A 20,241-nucleotide genomic window follows, 5' to 3' on the forward strand; every position below is an offset into this window, starting at 1 on the left:
GAGTACAATATATTTTGAGCATAATGTGGCAAGATTGAGAGGCTTCCCAGCTGTAAGTAGCAGCTTTTTTATAAGCACTGCTCTGACGTAAAATAATACAAATAACAGCAATTTCTATTGGCAGAACAGAAGTGAACAATTTTTAGTTAAGTCTCCACTCCAGCTTTAAAATGAAATGGGAACATACAGTTTAGAAAAAAAAACGCCACACAGATGGCCATATGGGTAGGAATTGGAGATATCGGTTTTTAGAATCGGAGCAAATTGCACGAGTACTAAGTACTCATGCAAATACTACTGTGTTATCGGCAACCAATACCGATACTAGTAGCGGTATCGGTGCAACCTAATAATATATATTTTATATTTTCTGCAGAGTAGTATCCCCCCTTACCTCCCAACCTCCCTGATCCCCCCCCCCACAAACAGCTCTCTAAACCCTCCCACCTCTAGCCCTATTTGCCGCCCATCTTAGGTACTGGCAGCTGTCTGCCACTACCCAGTTTGCTGCAAATTAGGCAAAAAAAAAATTTTAAAATACCAATTTTTTCATGTAATGTAGCTGCCCCCCCCCATCCCTTTCCGTCAACGGATCCCACATAGGATCTCCCTCATTGCCCCTCCTCTCTCAATGACCGCATTCATTTTTTATTTTTTTCCATTCCCTGTAGCATGGTGTAGCGGTCCCGCCCTCCTCCCACTTAACCAACGATTGGCACCACCGCTGTCCGATGCAGAGAGGGCCACAACTCTGCACTAGTTGGGCATGCAGAAATAGTGAATTTTGCTATTTTTAGCGAGATTGGTGGCAGAGAGAAGCCCCAGGACTGCAGAGACGTACCTTAAGGGCCATAACGACCAGCATTGCACAGAATACGGCGCTGGTCGTTAAGAGGGTTATAAAGAGACATGAAACCAAATTTTCTTTTCTTTCATGATTTAGAAAGAGAATGCAATTTTAAAACAATTTTCCAGTTTACGTTTATTATTTAATTTGCTTTATTCTATTGATATCCTTTATTGAAAATCATATCCTAACTAGGCTCAGTAACTGCTGAATGCACATAGATGCCTCGTGTGATTGGCTAACCCCTGTTCATCTGCTATTTCTTCAACATAGGATATCTAAAGAATGAAGCAAATTAGATAATAGAAGTCAATTGGAATGTTGTTTAAAAACTGTTTTCTCTGTCTGAATCATGAAGATTTTTTTTTTTTTTATGTCCCTTTAAATGATGTAGCTAAAAAGGGAAAAATACATTGAAAACATTTATTTACCAGTATTTCTGTGTGTGGAACAAACATATTAACTATAAATAGAATAGCCCAAAGGACAGTCAGCACTGAAGAAAAATTGATCATGTTTTTACATTTTATTTTATTTTTTACCTGTTTTGCTTTAAAATGCATGGTTTGTTATTTTAGTTTTACATTTAGATAACTCAAATTCTAAATACATAGAATCTCAGGATATAATCTATTTAAATTGAAGCTCACAAATTCCATGTTAAATTGATATCTGGGATTACATATTTTATACATAGACAATATTATATATAGATAATCTATTGTTAACCCGAAGAAGGGAAGTGTTACTCTGGACGCTGGTACTGCCAGAATGCCATTTCTCCATCATCACTGCATGATGCCAACAGCCCGGGTTGTTTAGGATGCCCATGCTACACAATTAACATCTTGAGAGTGGGCATGAGGCATGTGAGCTGTCAAAGAGAATATGGGCTGCAAAGGGTCAGAGCCAGAGTCTTCCTCAAAAATCCTGATTGCATCATCTCCGCAGGCAGCAGTAGCAATGGAACCTGTGAGGTGGCTCCTTCGTGTGGGCAGATATGAGAGAAGAAAAATATATATATATTAGATATACATACATCATTACTAAAAAATGTGAAAGTAAAATACTTGGTAAACACCATGGGGGACTTTAAACCCTTTGAGTGCTAAGCAGGATTTCAATTTTTTTTTTTTTTACTTTTACCCTAGACTTATACCTTTGGAAATGGTTAGGCGATTACCTTTCCAACGGTGGGTCTTGGGGGTCTGTAGCTGCTTAGATGCCTGAGATAACGGCTTCTAAGCAGCATGCTCCCTTTCCCTATACTTTGTATTGTTAATTTTAAATAAAGTTGCGCGGTGACATCATCACGGCATTGCACGTGACGTCACTGCACGTAACGGGAAGCCCCACCGATGCCTGTCACTATGCAGACCTGATTGCACAGGGTGGGAGTCGGTGGGAGCCCCCAGATTACTCAAAAGGTGGTTGAGTGCTAGCAACGGCTCTAAGCCATCGTTAGCACTCAAGGGGTTAAGAACGTCTCGGAATAAGCTTACACGTTTAGGAAATTTTAGGCAGACTTGGGCTAGGGATCTTATATGCCGTTAAAATCTATGTTTAGCTGGGGATTGGTGGCTGCACATAAATGCCTCTGGTCTTTGGCTCTCCAGATGTGTTCAGCTAGGTCCCAGTAGTTCATTAATGCTCTTAAGGAGACTTTAACAATGTGTTTAACCCCTAGTAATATGCAAGAAGCAGTGCAATAATAAAGCTAACAAATGAAAAAAAAAATTGTTTCACACTATGTAGTCTTACCAGTTCACGTCATAAATGGTCCTGGTGTGGTATCCTGTCAGTGTGCATACGCATTTCCAGTTGGGATCACTTTTATTACTACCCCCTAGTGAGTAAAATTAAGGAGAAACATATTGATCAAGATAAAAATAAATAATATTGTAATTCAGGGCTGCACAAACTATGGTCCTCAGAACATATTTATGTGACCTTCTTGATACTTCTACTAAAAAAAAGTATATTTGTATCTTTAGTTATAAAACAGTTAAAAAGTAATAAGGCCCCCATGCCCAGTTGGTTTTACTGGTATTTTTTATATAAGGTTTAACCTAATGTTAATCCCTTCTCTACTGGAATTTTAAAAATTACACTTGCCCAAAATACTGAGAATTTTTAGTATTTTTACTATTTACCTATCAAAACGATAAAAAAATTTTAAGTAGACAACGAAAGGTATTGATCTAGGTCCCATTTTGGTATATTTCATGCCGCCAAATGTGCTCATATAAAAAAACTTAATTTATGCTTATCGATAAATTTCTTTCCTAGGACATGGAGAGTCCCCAACATCATTCCCATTACTAGTGGGATATTCAACTCCTGGCCAGCAGGAGGAGGCAAAGAGAACCCCAGCAAAGCTGTTAAGTGTAACTGCCTAACCCAAACCCCCCCAGGTCATTCAGCCAAAGGAAATGGAAAAGGAAGAAAAACACAAGAGTGAAAAGGTGCCTGAGGTAACTAAAAATAACTGCCAAATCATAATTTAAAAGAAAAAAAAAATAAAAAAAAAATATGGGGTCGCGGACTCTCCATGTCCGGAAATAAATAAATTTATCAGGTAAGCATACATTTTGTTTTCTTTCCTAGGACATGGAGAGTCCACAACATCATTCCAATTACTAGTGGGAAGCTTGAGGACACGGAATGAACAGGGAGGGAGAAAAAAGGCAGTAGGACCTAAACAGAAGGCACCACCTCTTGAAGAACCTTTCTCCCAAAAGAAGCCTCAACCGAGGTAGAATTTGGAAAAAGTATGTAGAGAGGACCATGTTGATGCCTTACAAATCTGATCCACAGATGCTTCATTTTTGAAAGCACAAGAAGAGGAGACAGCCCTAGTGGAATGAGCCATAATTCTCTCAGGAGGCTTCTGTCCAGCAGTCTCATAAGCCAAATGAATCAAACTTTTCAACAAGAGAGACAGAGAAGTAGAAGTGGCCTTCTGACCCTTACGTTTTCCAGAGAAAACGACAGAAGATTGCCGAAAATCTTTAGTAGCTTGCAAGTAGAACTTTAGAGCCCGCACAACATCCAAGTTATGCAAATGACGTTCCTTTTGAGAAGAAGGATTAGGACAAAAAGGAACAACAATTTCCTGATTAATGTTTCGATCCGATACCACCTTAGGGAGAAACCCTTATTTACTACGAAGGACCGCCTTATCAGCATGAAAAATAAGTTACGGGGAATCACACTGCAGCGCTGAAAGCTCAGACAGGAAGAAATGCCAACAAGAAACAAAACCTTCCAGAATAACAATTTTAAATAAACAACGTGCATTGGCTCAAACGGAGCCTGCTGCAAAACTTTAAGAATTAAATTAAGGCTCCATGGGGAGCAATAGGTTTAAACACAGGCCTGATTCTAACCAGAGCCTGTACAAAGCCTCGAACATCTGGTAGATCTGCCAGATGTTTGTGCAAAATGATAGATAACTCAGAAATCTGACCCTTTAGGGTACTGACTGATAAACCCTTATCCAGGCCATTCTGAAGAAAAGACAAAATCCGGGGAAACCTCATCCGGCTCCAGGAGAACCCCTTAGATTCACACCAATAAAGATATTTACGCCATATCTTATGGTATATCTTGCGAGTAACCGTTTTTTAAACCTGGATCATGGTCTCAATGACTGCTTCAGAAAAACCATGTCTAGACAGAACTAGGCGTTCAATTTCCAAGCAGTTAGCTTCAGAGAATATAGGTTTGGACGTTTAGTATATAAACGTCAGAAAAGAATACCCAGAGGACTCAGGATAAGAAAATTCCCTTCCTTTCTAGTAAATGACATGGACTTTATCAGAAAATGGAACCAAATACTGGATGCATGTTCCTTTGCCCTAATGGAACTGTTAATAGAGTTCAAAAAAGAACAAAGAAAAGAATCAATTGAATTTATAAAAACAGTACAAAAGGACTTACAAATGTACCAAAATGATAAAGACTTCAAGTCATATGATAATAAATTTGAGGCCAATATGGCAAGGTTTACTAAAGATCTATGGGATTTCAAAAAACAGAAACTAGCAAGAGATAAAAGAGACTATGAGTTCAATAAAGTCTATAAATGGCAAAGTGCAGTGAACGGTCAGCGTCCTACTTATAGTTTTCACAAAAATAAGGCAGACTTACAGCCTAAAAAAAGTAAAGGTAAAAAAGTACAATTTGCAGAAACTGAGTACGACGTTGACACCTCAGAGCATGACTCAAATGAGGAATTAATGGTTTCAGAAACAGTATCAGCATTAGATATACCATTTGACAACAGTGATAGTATGTAAAAAAACGAACAGCGCATAGGGACAAAGACAAAAATAAAAAAAAATGAAGGGGCAGTAGGGGGAGAAACAAACAGAAGGGGAGCCAGATATCAGACACGCAATCAGCAGAGGAAATGCATATAAAAAATGTAGTTAATCTTTCTGATTATATATAATCTAACAGCCACAGAAATTTAAGTAATGGGCCTGGGTTTAGGCTTCGCACCCACAACTCACTTTGACCTGTTCGGCACTGTCCATGATGTAAACAAATTCGTAAGAAAACTTACTTTAAAAAAATCATTTTTCTCAGGGCAGTGCCGAACAGGAAGAAGTGGAAGAAACACAAATTACACAAAATGAGCACTTGCTGGATATACACAATCTCCCCTTTAATGAGCAATGTTCAGTACTTGATCTTACCACTATGCTAAATACTGATACAGAAGAACAACATAGGGTAACCATTCCTCAATTTAAGCCAAGTATGAAGAAAAGCAAATTCTATCCAGTGAATAGCAGGAGCAAAGGTATAGATGTGTTCCAACACACGGTGGGAACACAAACTAAAAACAACTATCAGAGAAAATTCAGACAGATAAGGTCATTAAACACAAAGATAAGTACTTACAAAATCTTAGCAAAGAACAATATAACGCCTTAAAATCTTTAAAGAACAACAATTAGACAGTCATAAAGGAATCGGATAAAGGGGGGAATGTAGTGGTTATGACCCGTGACTACTACATTAAGGAGGCATATAGGCAATTAAATGAGGAAGCAGTCTATACTAGACTTACTTACAATCCAACAAAAAACTTTAAGGTCAAACTAGAGGATATTCTCAACTTAGGCAAAAAAGTAGGAGCAGTCACAGAAACACTGATTGATACATTGTTACCGGCAACACCCTACACTCCTATTTTTTATTTTGTGCCTAAACTGCACAAGGATAGTCAGAATCCACCAGGTCGCCCCATCATCCCATCATTTCAGGGGTGGGGTCACTACTGGAGCCCCTCTCAGAGTTGGTGGATACTTACCTCCAACCCTTAGTAGGAGACTTAATGAGTTATATCAGAGACTCGACAAGTGTACTAGATCTAAAATGGAAAGAGACCTATTGTCTAATGACAATAGATGTTACAGCTTTATACACATCCATCCCACACCACCAGGGGTTAGAGGCATTGTCATACTTTTTAAACACTTATTCCAATTATACTAAGGAGATTACTCATTTTTTGTTGACAGCAGTAGAATTTCTTTTGTCCCATAATTAATTTTTGTTTGAGGGGTGTTGCTATCTCCAGAGGCGTGGGGCGGCCATGGGGGCAAAATTTGCCCCCTCCTATGCCAACCTGTATATGGGTTGGTGGGAGGCCTCCCACATCTATGGAGATGACAACCCCTTCAGGGAACATATAATTTATTATGGCAGATATATTGATGACATGCTGGTGGTGTGGGATGGAGATGTGGAATCAGCTAAAGAATTTGTAAATTTGATCAATACAAATAGCATGAACCTAAAATTTACGTCCCAACATAGCACAAACCATATAGAGTTCCTAGATTTGGAAATAACAGTGGACACAAAACAAAATACTGTAAACACCTCACTTTTCAGAAAACCCACAGGGGGAAACACAATCCTCAATTATAGATCCAGTCATCCCGTACATGTAAAAAAGGCCATCCCCAAAGGACAGTACATAAGAACTAAAATAATTTGTTCAAATACTCAAACATGAAACACAGTGCCAGATACTGGAGGATAGGCTCTCACAAAGAGAATACCCTATACCATTGCTCCAAAAAAACAAAGAAGAAGTGGATAAAATTCCTAGGGAAAATTTGCTGAAATACAAACATAACAGTAAAAATAAGCTTAATCCCACAATACAAGCCTCTAATAAGGAAAGCATATTAGTATTCAGCACACCATACAACCTGGAATAACAAAAAATCTGTGACATAATAAAACAATTAGAAAACAGCAAATTTCCCATAGGTATATTAGCTCTGTATCAAATGAAGATATATATACACATTCGTGGCAAAAAAGTCATACGACCAAAATAGCTGTGTAACCCCCAGGAGAGCACACTATAACGTGCACCAATTAAACCTATGAATCCAGCCAGAATGCAGCAACAGTTCAGAATTCCCAACAGGGACAAATGAATAAGAAGACAGCTTTCAGACTCACCCCGCAAATGCTGCTAGGCGTATTAAATCCTCTTTATTCTTTTTCTTTTCCTTTAGCTTGCATCAAAGGATCCCATCGTCTGCAGGATACAGGCTCCGTCATCCCGGTGAACCGCAGCTCCGGTGCGGAATTATTCACTAGACGAGCCTCCTTTTGCAGCGTTGCCTTTGATTTGCAAGTCCGGCGTGTGACATCACACCGGGGGCGTGCCTGTGCAGGGGCTTGCAGCGTGTGTGTCTCCCAACAGCTTGGTGCCGATTCTTCAGCTCTCCTAGGGGGAAAAAGTAAAACAGCAGCTTGCCATAGAGAACAGTGAGGCTGTAAGGGCTCCTGATGAGAAAACGGACTCCTTGTAGCCAGTAAAATGTAGAAACAGAAGAAGATTCAGGAGTCCCAAATTTAAAATTAATTCAACGAACTTTATTGTGAAGAAATAAAAATAAATAGTGACACCAGCAGAGTAACAGAGAAACAGCTGGTCCTACTAGTTTCGGCTAGTTGCCGTAATCTAAGACCTGCTGTGTACTACAAGGGCGTTTAAAAGTAGTGCTCTGCACAGTTATTGGCTACTGTGGGATACAACAATTACCTCCCACTTAACCCATGATTGGACATATAGCATTTAGGGTATTACAGGCAAAAGCAACATTAAGTGACAAATAACATTTGGCAGACATGTTATAAATACATCACATCAATGCATATATATATACAAGTTACAGAATACAGAAATATGCAGGTTGCAATTATAAAGGAAGACATACAGTAATAGATAAAAGAGCACATTTCAGAGTGACCAGTACATAAACACAAGCAAATATACTAATATGACTTATACTTAGATAAACATAAGTAGGTAGAAAATGTAAGCAAACAAATGTCAAACATCAAAAGTCCACAAATGAACCAATCACAAAAAAGGCTCAACAACAATAAGTGGGAAATATCTCATTCTCCATTATTATCTATTGTGTGGAAACTATAGTTTGATTTAACTTGATTTAGGGAATATGCTTATAAGTATGGCTACAAGTTTATCAGAGCAAAGTATATTAATAAAGCTGTATATTGGTGTGAGTAAAAGGGTACGCTTAGTAAAACCAGGAAAAGTCTGGTACTAGGTGAAGTGTTATATAGGGAACAAAAAAGATTCCAAATACTAATACTCACAACCTAAAGTGTATTCCCATATATATATATGAAAACAGCCAAGGATAGCTGGCAAAAAAATAAAAATAAATATATATATATATATATATAATATATATATGCTAGTCAGCTAATAATACTGGAATGTATATACATTCCAGTATTATTAGCTGACTAGCATATATATATTCTATATATATATATATATATATATATATATATATATATATTTATTTTTTTTTATTTATTTTTTTAATAACCGGAGGTGTTCAAGCTTAAATCTAAAATTTACCTCTTCAGATTCTGAAGATTTTTCTGCTAAAGTTTCAGAGTCTGAGATTTCAGAAACTACTGATCAGATATCTGAGAAAGATTGGCTAATGTCAACCTAGAGTCAGAAGCCTTACTATCAGGCAGATGTTTAGATTTTCTCTTACGCTTACCCAAAGAAGGGAAAGCTGACAAGCCGCAGTTACTGCAGATCAAATCTGAGTGGCAAATTCCCCAGGTAAATACACCCCCCAGGTGGATGAGAGGACACAGAAGACACATTATGAGAAACAATTAAGGCTTGTGACGTTAGAGGAGAAAGCTGAGGCATTTCACACACAGCATTATCCTGAGAGACAGAAGGCTCAAAAGAGAGTAATTTGTCTTTAAATTTTAAAGTCTTAGTTAAACAAGAGGAGAAAAATTGCATAGGCAGGACAATAATGGCTTCTAAACATAGTAAACATTTATCCATAGAAATGAATTGATCCTGTTCAAAGTCCATAGCTGAAAATAAACAGGTCCCACAAGTAATTTTTAAAAGTGAGCAAAATAAAATGAAGCAGACTATAAAATCTTATAAATGAAAATTAGAATTAAAAATGTAATAAAAATAACAAAGAAGGCTTTCTAGAAAAAAAAACTCAGACTGTCTGAAGCTCCTACCGCCAAAAATCCTCTCCTCCTAAACGATCTTTGTCCTGTGTAGATGATGTAAATAAATATCACAAGATACGAGAAGACACTGGAGCTCCCTCCGTAATGAAAGCTACTATTCTCACAACGGCACCGCTCCGCTAAACCGGAAGTGTGGGCATCACGTGAGCGGGATCAAATAAAACTGCGGAATACTTTTTACCAGTGTAAAAAGGGCGCGAAGATAAAAACAGTTTAAAAAATGGCTCACTCGTTTATACTCACAACGGCACCACTCTTCATATAATAAAATAAGCCTCAATAGTGAATATGACTTCTCTTGTCCTGCATTTAAGCTCCTGCTTTAAAAATAATATTAAGACCTAGGTTACATAATAAATTATATCCTTTACTGTTAACCCCATGCATCCCTTAGCCAAAGTCATGTCTCATGTTGAGTACCAATTCATACTATGTGCCAAATATATTGTCCCCATATAAATCCTCTCTTTTTTAAAAAAATAATAAGGATTATTATGTCTCAGAACAAACGAATCTGAAAGAGAGGTTTAACCTCTTAAGTGCTGCTGTCCTTCTGTACCTAGAAGGCAAAGGCACTTACCTTAGTTCCAATTGCATGATAGATGTTGATCCTTAGGTGTGGCAAGCTATAGACCTGTAGGAAAAGAAAGAACAGAGTAACTAACTCTGGCTTTCTACAAAGGGGTAGCAAAGAGTTCCTCCCAGCATTTTAACTGCTAAAAGCCACAACTACTCTTACTCAAGATATTGACATGGAAACAGCTAGACCCCAATCCTTGCTTGCAGGGAAAAAATCTTCAGACAACAACTTTGCACAACCTCCATTGACAGAGGCAAAGATAATGACTGGGGGTTATGGGTAAGGCAGTTACGCTTAAAAGCTTTGCTGGGGTGCTCTTTGCCTCCTCCCGCTGGCCAGGAGTTGAATATCCCACTAGTAATTGGAATGATGCCATGGACTCTCCAAGTCATAGGAAAGAAATAAAAATCTAACTAAGTTTCTCTCACTGAAATGATTTAAAAAACGCTTGTGTAGTCATAGCATAAATGGTTGTAAAAGCTTCTCAGGGATCTTTTTTCTTCAGAAACAGAAGACATGCATGGCTTCATCATTGCTTTTTGGTAATTAGAAGGCTGCTAATTGTAGGTGAGGATCACACTTCTAAAATTCATGGCAGTGAAGGGGTTAATTAGTTAGCTGGTAAGGGTAATAGTATTGTAATGCAGGGATTTCCTTCCCATCTGACAACTTCCTGATCCCTCCCAAACATCTCTCACCCCCATACTGCTCGCCACCATCTAAGGTACTGACAGACAGTCTACCAGTATGCAGTTGATTCATTTTTTTGTTTGTTTTTTCATTGTGGGGATCCCTCCTCAAGCCTCCTTCCTCCCAGATTCCTTCCAAACAGCTCTTTAACCCTCCCCTCTCCCACTAGTGGAAGCCATCTTAGGTGCTGGCAGCCATCTTAGGTGCTGGCAGCTGTCTACCAGTACCCAGTTTTAAATTATTTTATTTACTCACATTTTTCTGTAGTGTAGGGCTAACCCTACACTACTAGTATTTGGGTTCCCCAATGATGTTATGACGTCTATTAAAGTGACATAAAACCCCCAAAAAATTATTTCATGATTTAGATAGAACATGCAATTTTAAACAACTTACCAATTTACTTCTATTATCAAATCTTTGCTTTCTTGTTATCCTTTGTTGAGAAGCAATAAGGTAAGTTCAGGTGTGTGCACATATCTGCACTAAACGGCAGAAGTTTTGCTACAATGTTATACATTAGCAAGAGCACTAGATGGCAGCACTATTTCCTGTTATGTAGTGCCGCAGACATGTGCATGCTACCTATCTGGATATCTCTTTAACAAAGAATAACATGAGAATAACACAAATTTGATAATATTAGTAAATTGAAAACTTTTTAAAAGTTGTTTGCTATCTAAACATTTTGGGTTTCATGTACCTCTAAAGCTCTCTATTCTAGTCCTTTTTTTTTTAAAACAGCTTTATTGTAGGTAAATCAGAATTACAAAGGTTCGGAGACGCATCTCCAATTTGCAGGATACAACAATAACTGTAATTTTTTGTGGGAAACATTAATAAAGCCATAAGTTCTTCAGTATAGAATAGCTCTCTATTCTAGTCCTTATGCTAGAGTCAGGGGATTACAATTATGTTCCTCTGAAATCCCAATAATGATTGGAACACTTCAAGTTTGCCCCCTCTTGCCATGAATATTTGCACAGGCAATAGAACGTGAAGTGTGTGAGAACATTGTTCACTTTGCAGATGATATTACTCTCTTGCTCACTCATTCAATTTGCTCTATCTCTGCAGTTTTTCACTTGATCAACAAATTTGGCAAAATTAGCTTCTATAAAGTTAATCTTCTAAAAGCAAGAGGCCCTAACCATTAACATTGCTCAGTTCAAATTAGAAGTCCTGAATTGAAGTTATGGCTTCCTATGGTTTACCAAAACTATTAAGCATTTAGTAGTGTATTTAGGTCCAGACCTTAGGTGAAGAATTATGAGGGACATCTATAGGAGGTCAGGCTACTTCTTCAATTCCTAGATTTCAGGGAAATATCATGGTTGGGTAGAATTGCATCTCATAAGATGTCTGTCCTGTCCAAAGTGTTATACTTTTTTAGATGTCTTCCTATAAACCTCTCTAGAGAAGTTTTAGATAGATTCCACACCATTTATTAGGTACATTTTGCTACTAAAACCTTGTTTCAAATGCACTTGGGGATATAAATCAAGTGATAATTGCTTGTTATGCCTACTAGTTACTGTTTTATTTTAGCCACTTGTTTGCACACCTTGTTCTTCGCCGTCTTTCTGCTGCCTCCAGATGCGCACGGTCTTGTCATCACTGCTGGTTGCCAGCTGATCCCCACTCTGGTCAAATGAAAGGCTCCAGACGGTGGATGTGTGACCCTCCAGGGTGGCACAGCACACCCAATCATCTTCCTCCTCACGGTACAGCTTCACTGTGTCATCATAACTGGCAGATGCTAAAAGCTTTAATTAAAAAGGTCCAGATAGAGCATGCAGTTTTAAGATATTTTCCAATTTACTTCCATTATAAAATTGTGTATTTTTATAGTTACACTTCATAAAGGACCAGCGACTACTGAGCATGTGCAAGAATTCACAGTGCATATATATATATGAGTCTGTGATTGGCTGGTGGCTGTCACATGGTATAGGGGAGGCCAATTTTAACATTTTTCATAAAAACTCTACTGCTTATTTAAAATTTAGAGTAAACACTATTGCATTGTATTTTTATTATGCACTTGATTCTACAATACAATAGTATTTAATGATCCTTTAAACATAAAAACCGACAAACACCAATTATTTCTACAAAACTGAAATCTGGTAAACAATAAAACAATTTTTTTATTGTACATTGAAATGGGAATGTTCATTTATTTCTCATTACCCTTTACATGTTTATGTGATATATATATATATATATATATATATATATATATATATATATATATATATATATATATATATATAAAACCTTTTGTACGTCCTGTCCTCCACTGACTGATCAGGAAGATTTGGAGTATTATGCAGAGTACCATTACTCACCTCCTGATTGGGGTGCCACACAACATGCTTCACATCTTGTGTGTGTGAGTTGAGCACACTGACACACTCATACTCTTCCTCTTCATCCACTAAGGGGTAAAAGTCATTACACAGCACAGTTAGTTACACACACACACACACTTACCACTATACACAGATATCTAAAAGTGAGCTAAAGGTTATATATTAGGACCATGTTCAATCTTATAATCACTTTATATCCTGTTTTCTAAATACACTAATATATTTTGGAAATTGCCTCTGTGTTAAGCAACAGTAGCACATTTTCAAATAGGGAACATAGAAAGACGGAACAAACTGATCTCGGCTACACTGGTTAAATATTGTATCTTTTGATGTTAAAGGGGAAGAAAGATAGAAAAAGACAGAAAAACAGCAAGTATGAAAGGGTAGACAGAAAAATTTAAAGATAGTAGACAGTAAGAGAGAATGAGAAAAAAAGAAAGAGGGGAGGGGGAAAAAAAAGAGGATAGAAAGGGCAAGAGGGGATAGAAAATAACAGAAAGTGAGTATAAGAGAAAGAGAGAAGGGGGGCAGAAAAATAGAAAGAGAGGAAAATAGGACAAAAAATTATAATTTATGCTTACCTGATAAACTATTTTCTTTTGCAATGATGATGGTCCACAGTCCACCATAACCTATGGGGTATATTTCTCACCACTAGGTGTAGGTCAAGATCCCATACAAGTGCTTTAAATCCCTACCATCTCTCTCTATTGTAGGAAAGACAAAGCAGGGTCTGCAAAGGTGTCAATAGAACTGCCGCTCAGAAAAAATAAACGGGCGGGGCCTGTGGACCATCATCATCTTAAAAGAATTTATCAAGTAAGCATAATTTCTTTCATAAAATGATTATGGTCCACAATCCTCTATAACATATGGGATAAATTCCAAAGCAGATGTCTATGTTAGGGACAGGGTGGGACAATTTTCCTGGCCGTTCCTACTTAGCCGATACTGTAGCCTGAAGGACTTTCCTGCAAAAAGGTGTTTGTGAAGAAGCAAAAACACCAAAACGATAACATTTGGAAAAAGTATGCAGAGAAGACCATGTGGCAACTTCTGTTCCAAAGATGCATAATTTTTAAAAGCCCACAATTTTGCAACAGCTCTTGTAGAATGAGCTGAAATAGGCTTAGGAGGTGACCTTCCCACCACCAAGTAAGCCTTGTGACTGATTTGTCTAAGCCAAGAAGCCAACACTACCTTAGTAGCTTTTTGACTCTTGAGAGAGCCGGAGTAATGGAAAAAAAACAAACTAGAAGTTTGTCTTAAATCTTTAGTAGAACTTCAAAGCCCTGACTACATCTAGATTATGTAACAACCGCTCCTTAGAGTTAGCAGGACCTGGACACAATTTCCTAACTGATATTTTCCATAGAAATTACCTTAGGAAGGAAATTATATTTAGTATGAAGGACAGCTTTATCTTTGTGAATAATCACATGACAATGCTGACAATTCAGAACCATCTTAGCAGAAGAAATAGCTAATAGAAAAATAACTTTCTAGAACAACTTGATGAAAATGGAATGCATTGGCTCAAAGGAGGACCATGTAATACCGAAATAACTAGATTTAATTTCCAGGGTGGAGAAATAGGTTTAATAACTGGCCTAATTCTAATCAACGCCTAAACAAAAGAATGATCAGGAAGCTTTGACAGTTTACTGTAAGTAAGAACAGATAAAAGCAGAAATTTGACCCTTAAAGGGACAGTCAACACCAGATTTTTTGAAGTTTTAAAAGATAGATAATATCTTAATTACCTATTTCCCGGTTTTGCATAACCAACACAGTTATATTAATACACAGTTTACCTCTGTGATTATCTTGTATCTAAGCCTCTGCAGACTGCCCTCTTATTTCAGTTCTTTTGACAGACTTGCATTTTAGGCAATCGGTGCTCACTCCTTAAATTCACGTGCATGAGCTCAATGTTATCTATATGAAACACATGAACACCCTCTAGTTGTGAAAAACTGTCAAATGCAGAGGTGGCCTTCAAGTTCAAAGGAACTAGCATATGAACCTCCAAGGGTTAGCTTTCAGCTAAGAATACAAAAAGAACAAAGCAAAATTGGCGATAAAAGTTAATTGAAAAGTTGTCTAAAATTACATGCCCTATTTGAATCATGAAAGTTTTTTTTTGGACTTGACTGTTCCTTTAAGGGAACTTGCAGACAAACCCTTGTCAAGGCCATTCTGCAGGAATACCAAGAAAACCCATTTAAAGAACACCACTGAAAACATGCCTTCAAAGTCTTATGATAAATTTTATGTTACAAGCGTTCTAGCCTGAAACAAAGTATCAATAAACGAATCTGAGAAACCCCTATGTCTCAGCACTAGGCATTCAACCTCCATTCCATTAACCTTAGAGATTTCAGATTCAGATGGAAAAGATGAGCTTGGTACAATAGGTCCCGTCTGAGAGGAAGAATCCATGGTGGCGATGAGGACATCTGCACTAGATTCGCATACCATATCCTGTGTGGCCAGGCTGGAGCAATCAATATTACTGAAGCCGACTGTCTGATCTGAGCAATGACTCTTGGTAGAAGAACAAATTGAGGAAATGGTATGCAAGATGAAACTCCCATGGATACACCAATGTATCTATCATGTGAGCCCTTAGATCTCTTGACCTTGCACAATACTTTGGACTTTTGAATAGAGGAGGACTTTTGGTCTCCTAAGGAACTGAATTGCTAACCTTGTTTTTTTCTTCCCTCTTCGATTCGACAATATTTAACTGATTTTCAGCAGGTTTCTAAAGTTTTTAAAACCTCATACAATAAATTACGGATATGCTCCCCTTTAAACCTAAAGGCATTGTCATATTCTGAATTGGAAACAGGATCCTGCCCATCTGAGCTAGAAATATTTGCATCCTCAGAGTCAGAGCTCTGCAAAAGAGTAGGAATTTGAAGCTGTGAGGAAGAAGTTTGCACATTTACCTCCTGAGACTGCATTAAATCCCCAGTTTTCTCCCCTTGAAAAACAAGTACACAACAAAATTCCCTTTGGGAAGTGGAAGGTTGCGGCTGGTTTGATTTCAAAACATGAGGTATACAATTATCACATATTTGATTAACCTGGCAAACTGGAACAGTTTTACAAAATAAATACACATATGAAGGAAAACATAATTTATGTAAGGACTTACCTGATAAATTCATTTCTTTCATGTAATTAGCAAGAGTCCATGAGCTAGTGACGTATGGGATATACAATCCTACCAGGAGGGCAAAGTTTCCCAAACCTCAAAATGCCTACAAATACACCCCTCACCACACCCACAATTCAGTTTAACGAATAGCCAAGCAGTGGGGTGATAAAGAAAGTAGTAAAAAGCATCAACAAATGAAATTTGGAAATAATTGTGCTTTATACAAAAAATCACAACCACCATAAAAAGGGTGGGCCTCATGGACTCTTGCCAATCTGAAAGAAATTAATTTATCAGGTAAGTTCTTACATAAATTATGTTTTCTTTCATTTAATTGGCAAGAGTCCATAAGCTAGTGACATATGGGATATCAATACCCAAGATGTGGATCTCCACTCAAGAGTCACTAGAGAGGGAGGGAATAAAATAAAAACAGCCATATACCACTGAAAAAAATTAGTCCACAACCCAAAAAAAAAAAAAGTTTATTTTCATTTGAAAGAAAAAAACTTAAATCAAAAGCAGAGGAATCAAACTGAAACAGCTGCCAGAAAAACTTTTCTACCAAAAACTGCTTCCGAAGAAGCAAATACATCAAAACGGTAGAATTTAGTAAATGTATGCAAAGAGGACCAATTTGCTGCTTTGCAAATCTGATCAACTGAAGCTTCATTCTTAAAAGCCCACGAAGTGGAGACTGATCTAGTAGAATGAGCTGTAATTCTCTGAGGCAGGGCTTGACCCGACTCCAAATAAGCTTGATGAATCAAAAGCTTTAACCAAGAGGCCAAGGAAATAGCAGAGGCCTTCTGACCTTTCCTAGGACCAGAAAATATAACAAATAGACTAGAAGTGTTCCTTAAAGGGACACTGAACCCAATTTTTTTCTTTTGTGATTCAGATAGAGCATGAAATTTTAAGCAACGTTCTAATTTACTCCTATTATCAAATGTTCTTTATTCTCTTGGTATCTTTATTTGAAATGCAAGAATGTAAGTTTAGATGCCGGCCCATTTTTGGTGAACAACCTAGGTTGTCCTTGCTGATTGGTGGATAAATTCATCCACCAATCAAAAACTGCTGTCCATAGTTCTGAACCAAGAAAAAAGCTTAGATGTCTTCTTTTTTATATAAAGATAGCAAGAGAATGAAGAAAAATTGATAATAGGAGTAAATTAGAAAGTTGCTAAAAATTGCATGCTCTATCTGAATCACAAAATAAATTTTTTGGGTTCAGTGTCCCTTTAAATCTTTAGTAGCTTCAACATAATATTTCAAAGCTCTCACCACATCCAAAGAATGTAAGGATCTTTCCAAAGGATTCTTAGGATTAGGACACAAGGAAGGGACAACAATTTCTCTACTAGTGTTGTTAGAATTCACAACCTTAGGTAAAAATTCAAATGAAGTCCGCAAAACCGCCTTATTCTGATGAAAAATCAGAAAAGGAGATTCAAAAGAAAGAGCAGATAGTTCAGAAACTCTTCTAGCAGAAGAAATGGCCAAAAGGAACAACACTTTCCAAGAAAGTAGTTAAATGTCCATGTGAATGCATAGGCTCAAATGGAAGAGCCTGTAAAGCCTTCAAAACCAAATTAAGACTCCAAGGAGGAGAAATTGATTTAATGACAGGCTTAATACGAACTAAAGGCTGTACAAAACAGTGTATATCAGGATGTATAGCAATCTTTCTGTGAAATAAAACAGAAAGAACAGAAATTTGTCCTTTCAAGGAACTTGCAGACAAAACCTTATCCAAACCATCCTGAAGAAACTGTAAAATTCTAGGAATTCTAAAAGAACGCCAAGAAAATTTATGAGAAGAACACCATGAAATGTAAGTCTTCCAAACTCTATAATAAATCTTTCTAGAGACAGATTTACGAGCTTGTAACATAGTATTAATCACTGAGTCAGAGAAACCTCTATGACTTAGTACTAAGCGTTCAATTTCCATACCTTCAAATTTAATGATTTGAGATCCTGATGGAAAAACGGACCTTGAGGTAGTAGGTCTGGCCGTAACGGAAGTGGCCAAGGCGGGCAACTGGACATCCGAACCAGATCCGCATACCAAAACCTGTGTGGCCATACTGGCGCCACCAGCATCACAAATAATGATAAAGCCCCCAGAGGGTGAAACGCGTAGATTTTACTCCAGACTTTTCAACTACTACCTTTAAAGAAACTCCTACAAGCTCCTACAAGCTGCGATCCAGCCCCTCAAGTGGACTCTCTAATTTCCATGATTTAGGAGCCAAAACCACAAGGAGGACCAAGGATCTGATCAGCGAGAAATTGGAGCACAGCTTTTCTTTCTAATAGTGGATCCCCAACACCGCACACATAAGTGCAGAAGAAAAAGTTTTTACAGCTGTAGTTCAAACATCTTGAAAAAGATCACCTGCATCTAAACACGCTAAACATCCAGCGTGCACCGTCACAGCCAATCCTAAGAGAGGTGTGACCTCTAACCACCAATCAGGAACGGAGGCTTGTTTGTTTCTCATATTAAGCCGCAAAGGAACAGAACGGAGAAGGATGCCCACAGAAGCATAACATCGGCACATACACGATTCCCAACAGACATTTGTAAGGTACCTTACAGCTTGTTTAAAACCTCTTAATACCCAAGGTGGCATTTTGTTTTCAAGTTACATTCAAAGACCATCTATTGTCAAGTCATTTGACTTACCGAAATACATATAGGGAGACGTCCCTTGTTTTATTTGCTTTTATTTGTTGAATTTGCCACAACTTTTATGAATCCTAATGTTTTATTTAATTGTCAATAATATAGTTCATTAAACTAATTTTATATACAAAAATACTCTTCTTTATTAACGGACAAAGTTATATCCATTGCTATTCACTGAAATTTGTATCGTCACAAGCTTCACTTTCACTTATTTACCCCTCACTACCAATTCACGGACACTATCTAAACCATCTGTAATTACAGATACATTATTATTATTATTTATATTTTTTATACCAAGAAAATATTAAGAAAATATTTTTCCACACAGAGGACTTAAATCCTAAAATCCGTTGTTTGAGACTCATAGACACTATTGTTATTTATTTGTTTTTCATTTTTTATCGAATTGATAAGATCCACTTGATACCTATCAGGGTCACTTAAAATATCTCACTTAGATAAGTCACACATATGACGGTAGTATAAATCCTAGCTTAATCTACAAGCGCCAGTGGAAATCCATACTCATACATCTGTTCTTTACCTAAACTACTGAGGAGGAGTAGTTTTCCCCATCCACCAGGCATATAGGATTTTGTAGTAAGCGCCAACCCTCTTTTCACTACATAACCGTAACGGAAGTGGCCAAGGCGGGCAACTGGACATCCGAACCAGATCCACATACCAAAACCTGTGTGGCCATACTGGCGCCACCAGCATCACAAATGATTGTTCCATGATGATTTTGGAAATCACTCTTGGAAGGAGAACTTAGAGGCGGGAAGATGTAAGCAGGATGATAACACCAAGGAAGTGCCAGCGCATCCACTGCTTCCGCCTGAACATCCCTGGACCTGGACAGGTATCTGGGAAGTTCAGGCGGGACAGGTATCTGGGAAGTTTCTTGTTTAGATGAGAGGCCATGAGATCTATCTCTGGAAGACCCCACATCTGAACAATCTGAGAAAACACATCTGGATGGAGAGAACACTCCCCTGGATGTAAAGTCTGGCGGCTGAGATAATCCGCTTCCCAATTGTCTACACCTGGGATATGCACCGCAGAGATTAGACAGGAGCTGGATTCCGCCCAAACAAGTATTCGAGATACTTCTTTCATAGCTTGGGGACTGTGAGTCCCACCCTGATTGACATATGCCAATGTTGTGATATTGTCTGTCTGAAAACAAATGAACGGTTCTCTCTTTAACAGAGGCCAAAACTGAAGAGCTCTGAGAATTGCACGGAGCTCTAAAATATTTATTGGTAATCTCGCCTCTTGAGATTTCCA

The 20,241-nt window shown here is 37.8% G+C and overlaps 1 protein-coding gene across 1 annotated transcript in view; it reads right to left on the bottom strand.

The window, feature by feature from the left end:
* Positions 1-1,344: 1,344 nt before the first annotated feature.
* The window catches only part of CIAO1 (cytosolic iron-sulfur assembly component 1), a 98,818-nt gene continuing 79,921 nt past the window's right edge, over positions 1,345-20,241 (bottom strand). Inside the window, exons 5-8 of the mRNA XM_053718183.1 lie at positions 13,058-13,146; positions 12,271-12,472; positions 2,609-2,693; positions 1,345-1,831 (exon numbers count right to left, since the gene is read on the bottom strand). Coding sequence (XP_053574158.1) covers positions 1,666-1,831; positions 2,609-2,693; positions 12,271-12,472; positions 13,058-13,146 — 542 coding nt within the window. The 3' untranslated portion in view covers positions 1,345-1,665. The remainder of the gene's footprint in view (positions 1,832-2,608; positions 2,694-12,270; positions 12,473-13,057; positions 13,147-20,241) is intronic.

This window comes from Bombina bombina, chromosome 6, assembly GCF_027579735.1.
Source record: "Bombina bombina isolate aBomBom1 chromosome 6, aBomBom1.pri, whole genome shotgun sequence".
Classification (NCBI taxonomy): domain Eukaryota; kingdom Metazoa; phylum Chordata; class Amphibia; order Anura; family Bombinatoridae; genus Bombina; species Bombina bombina.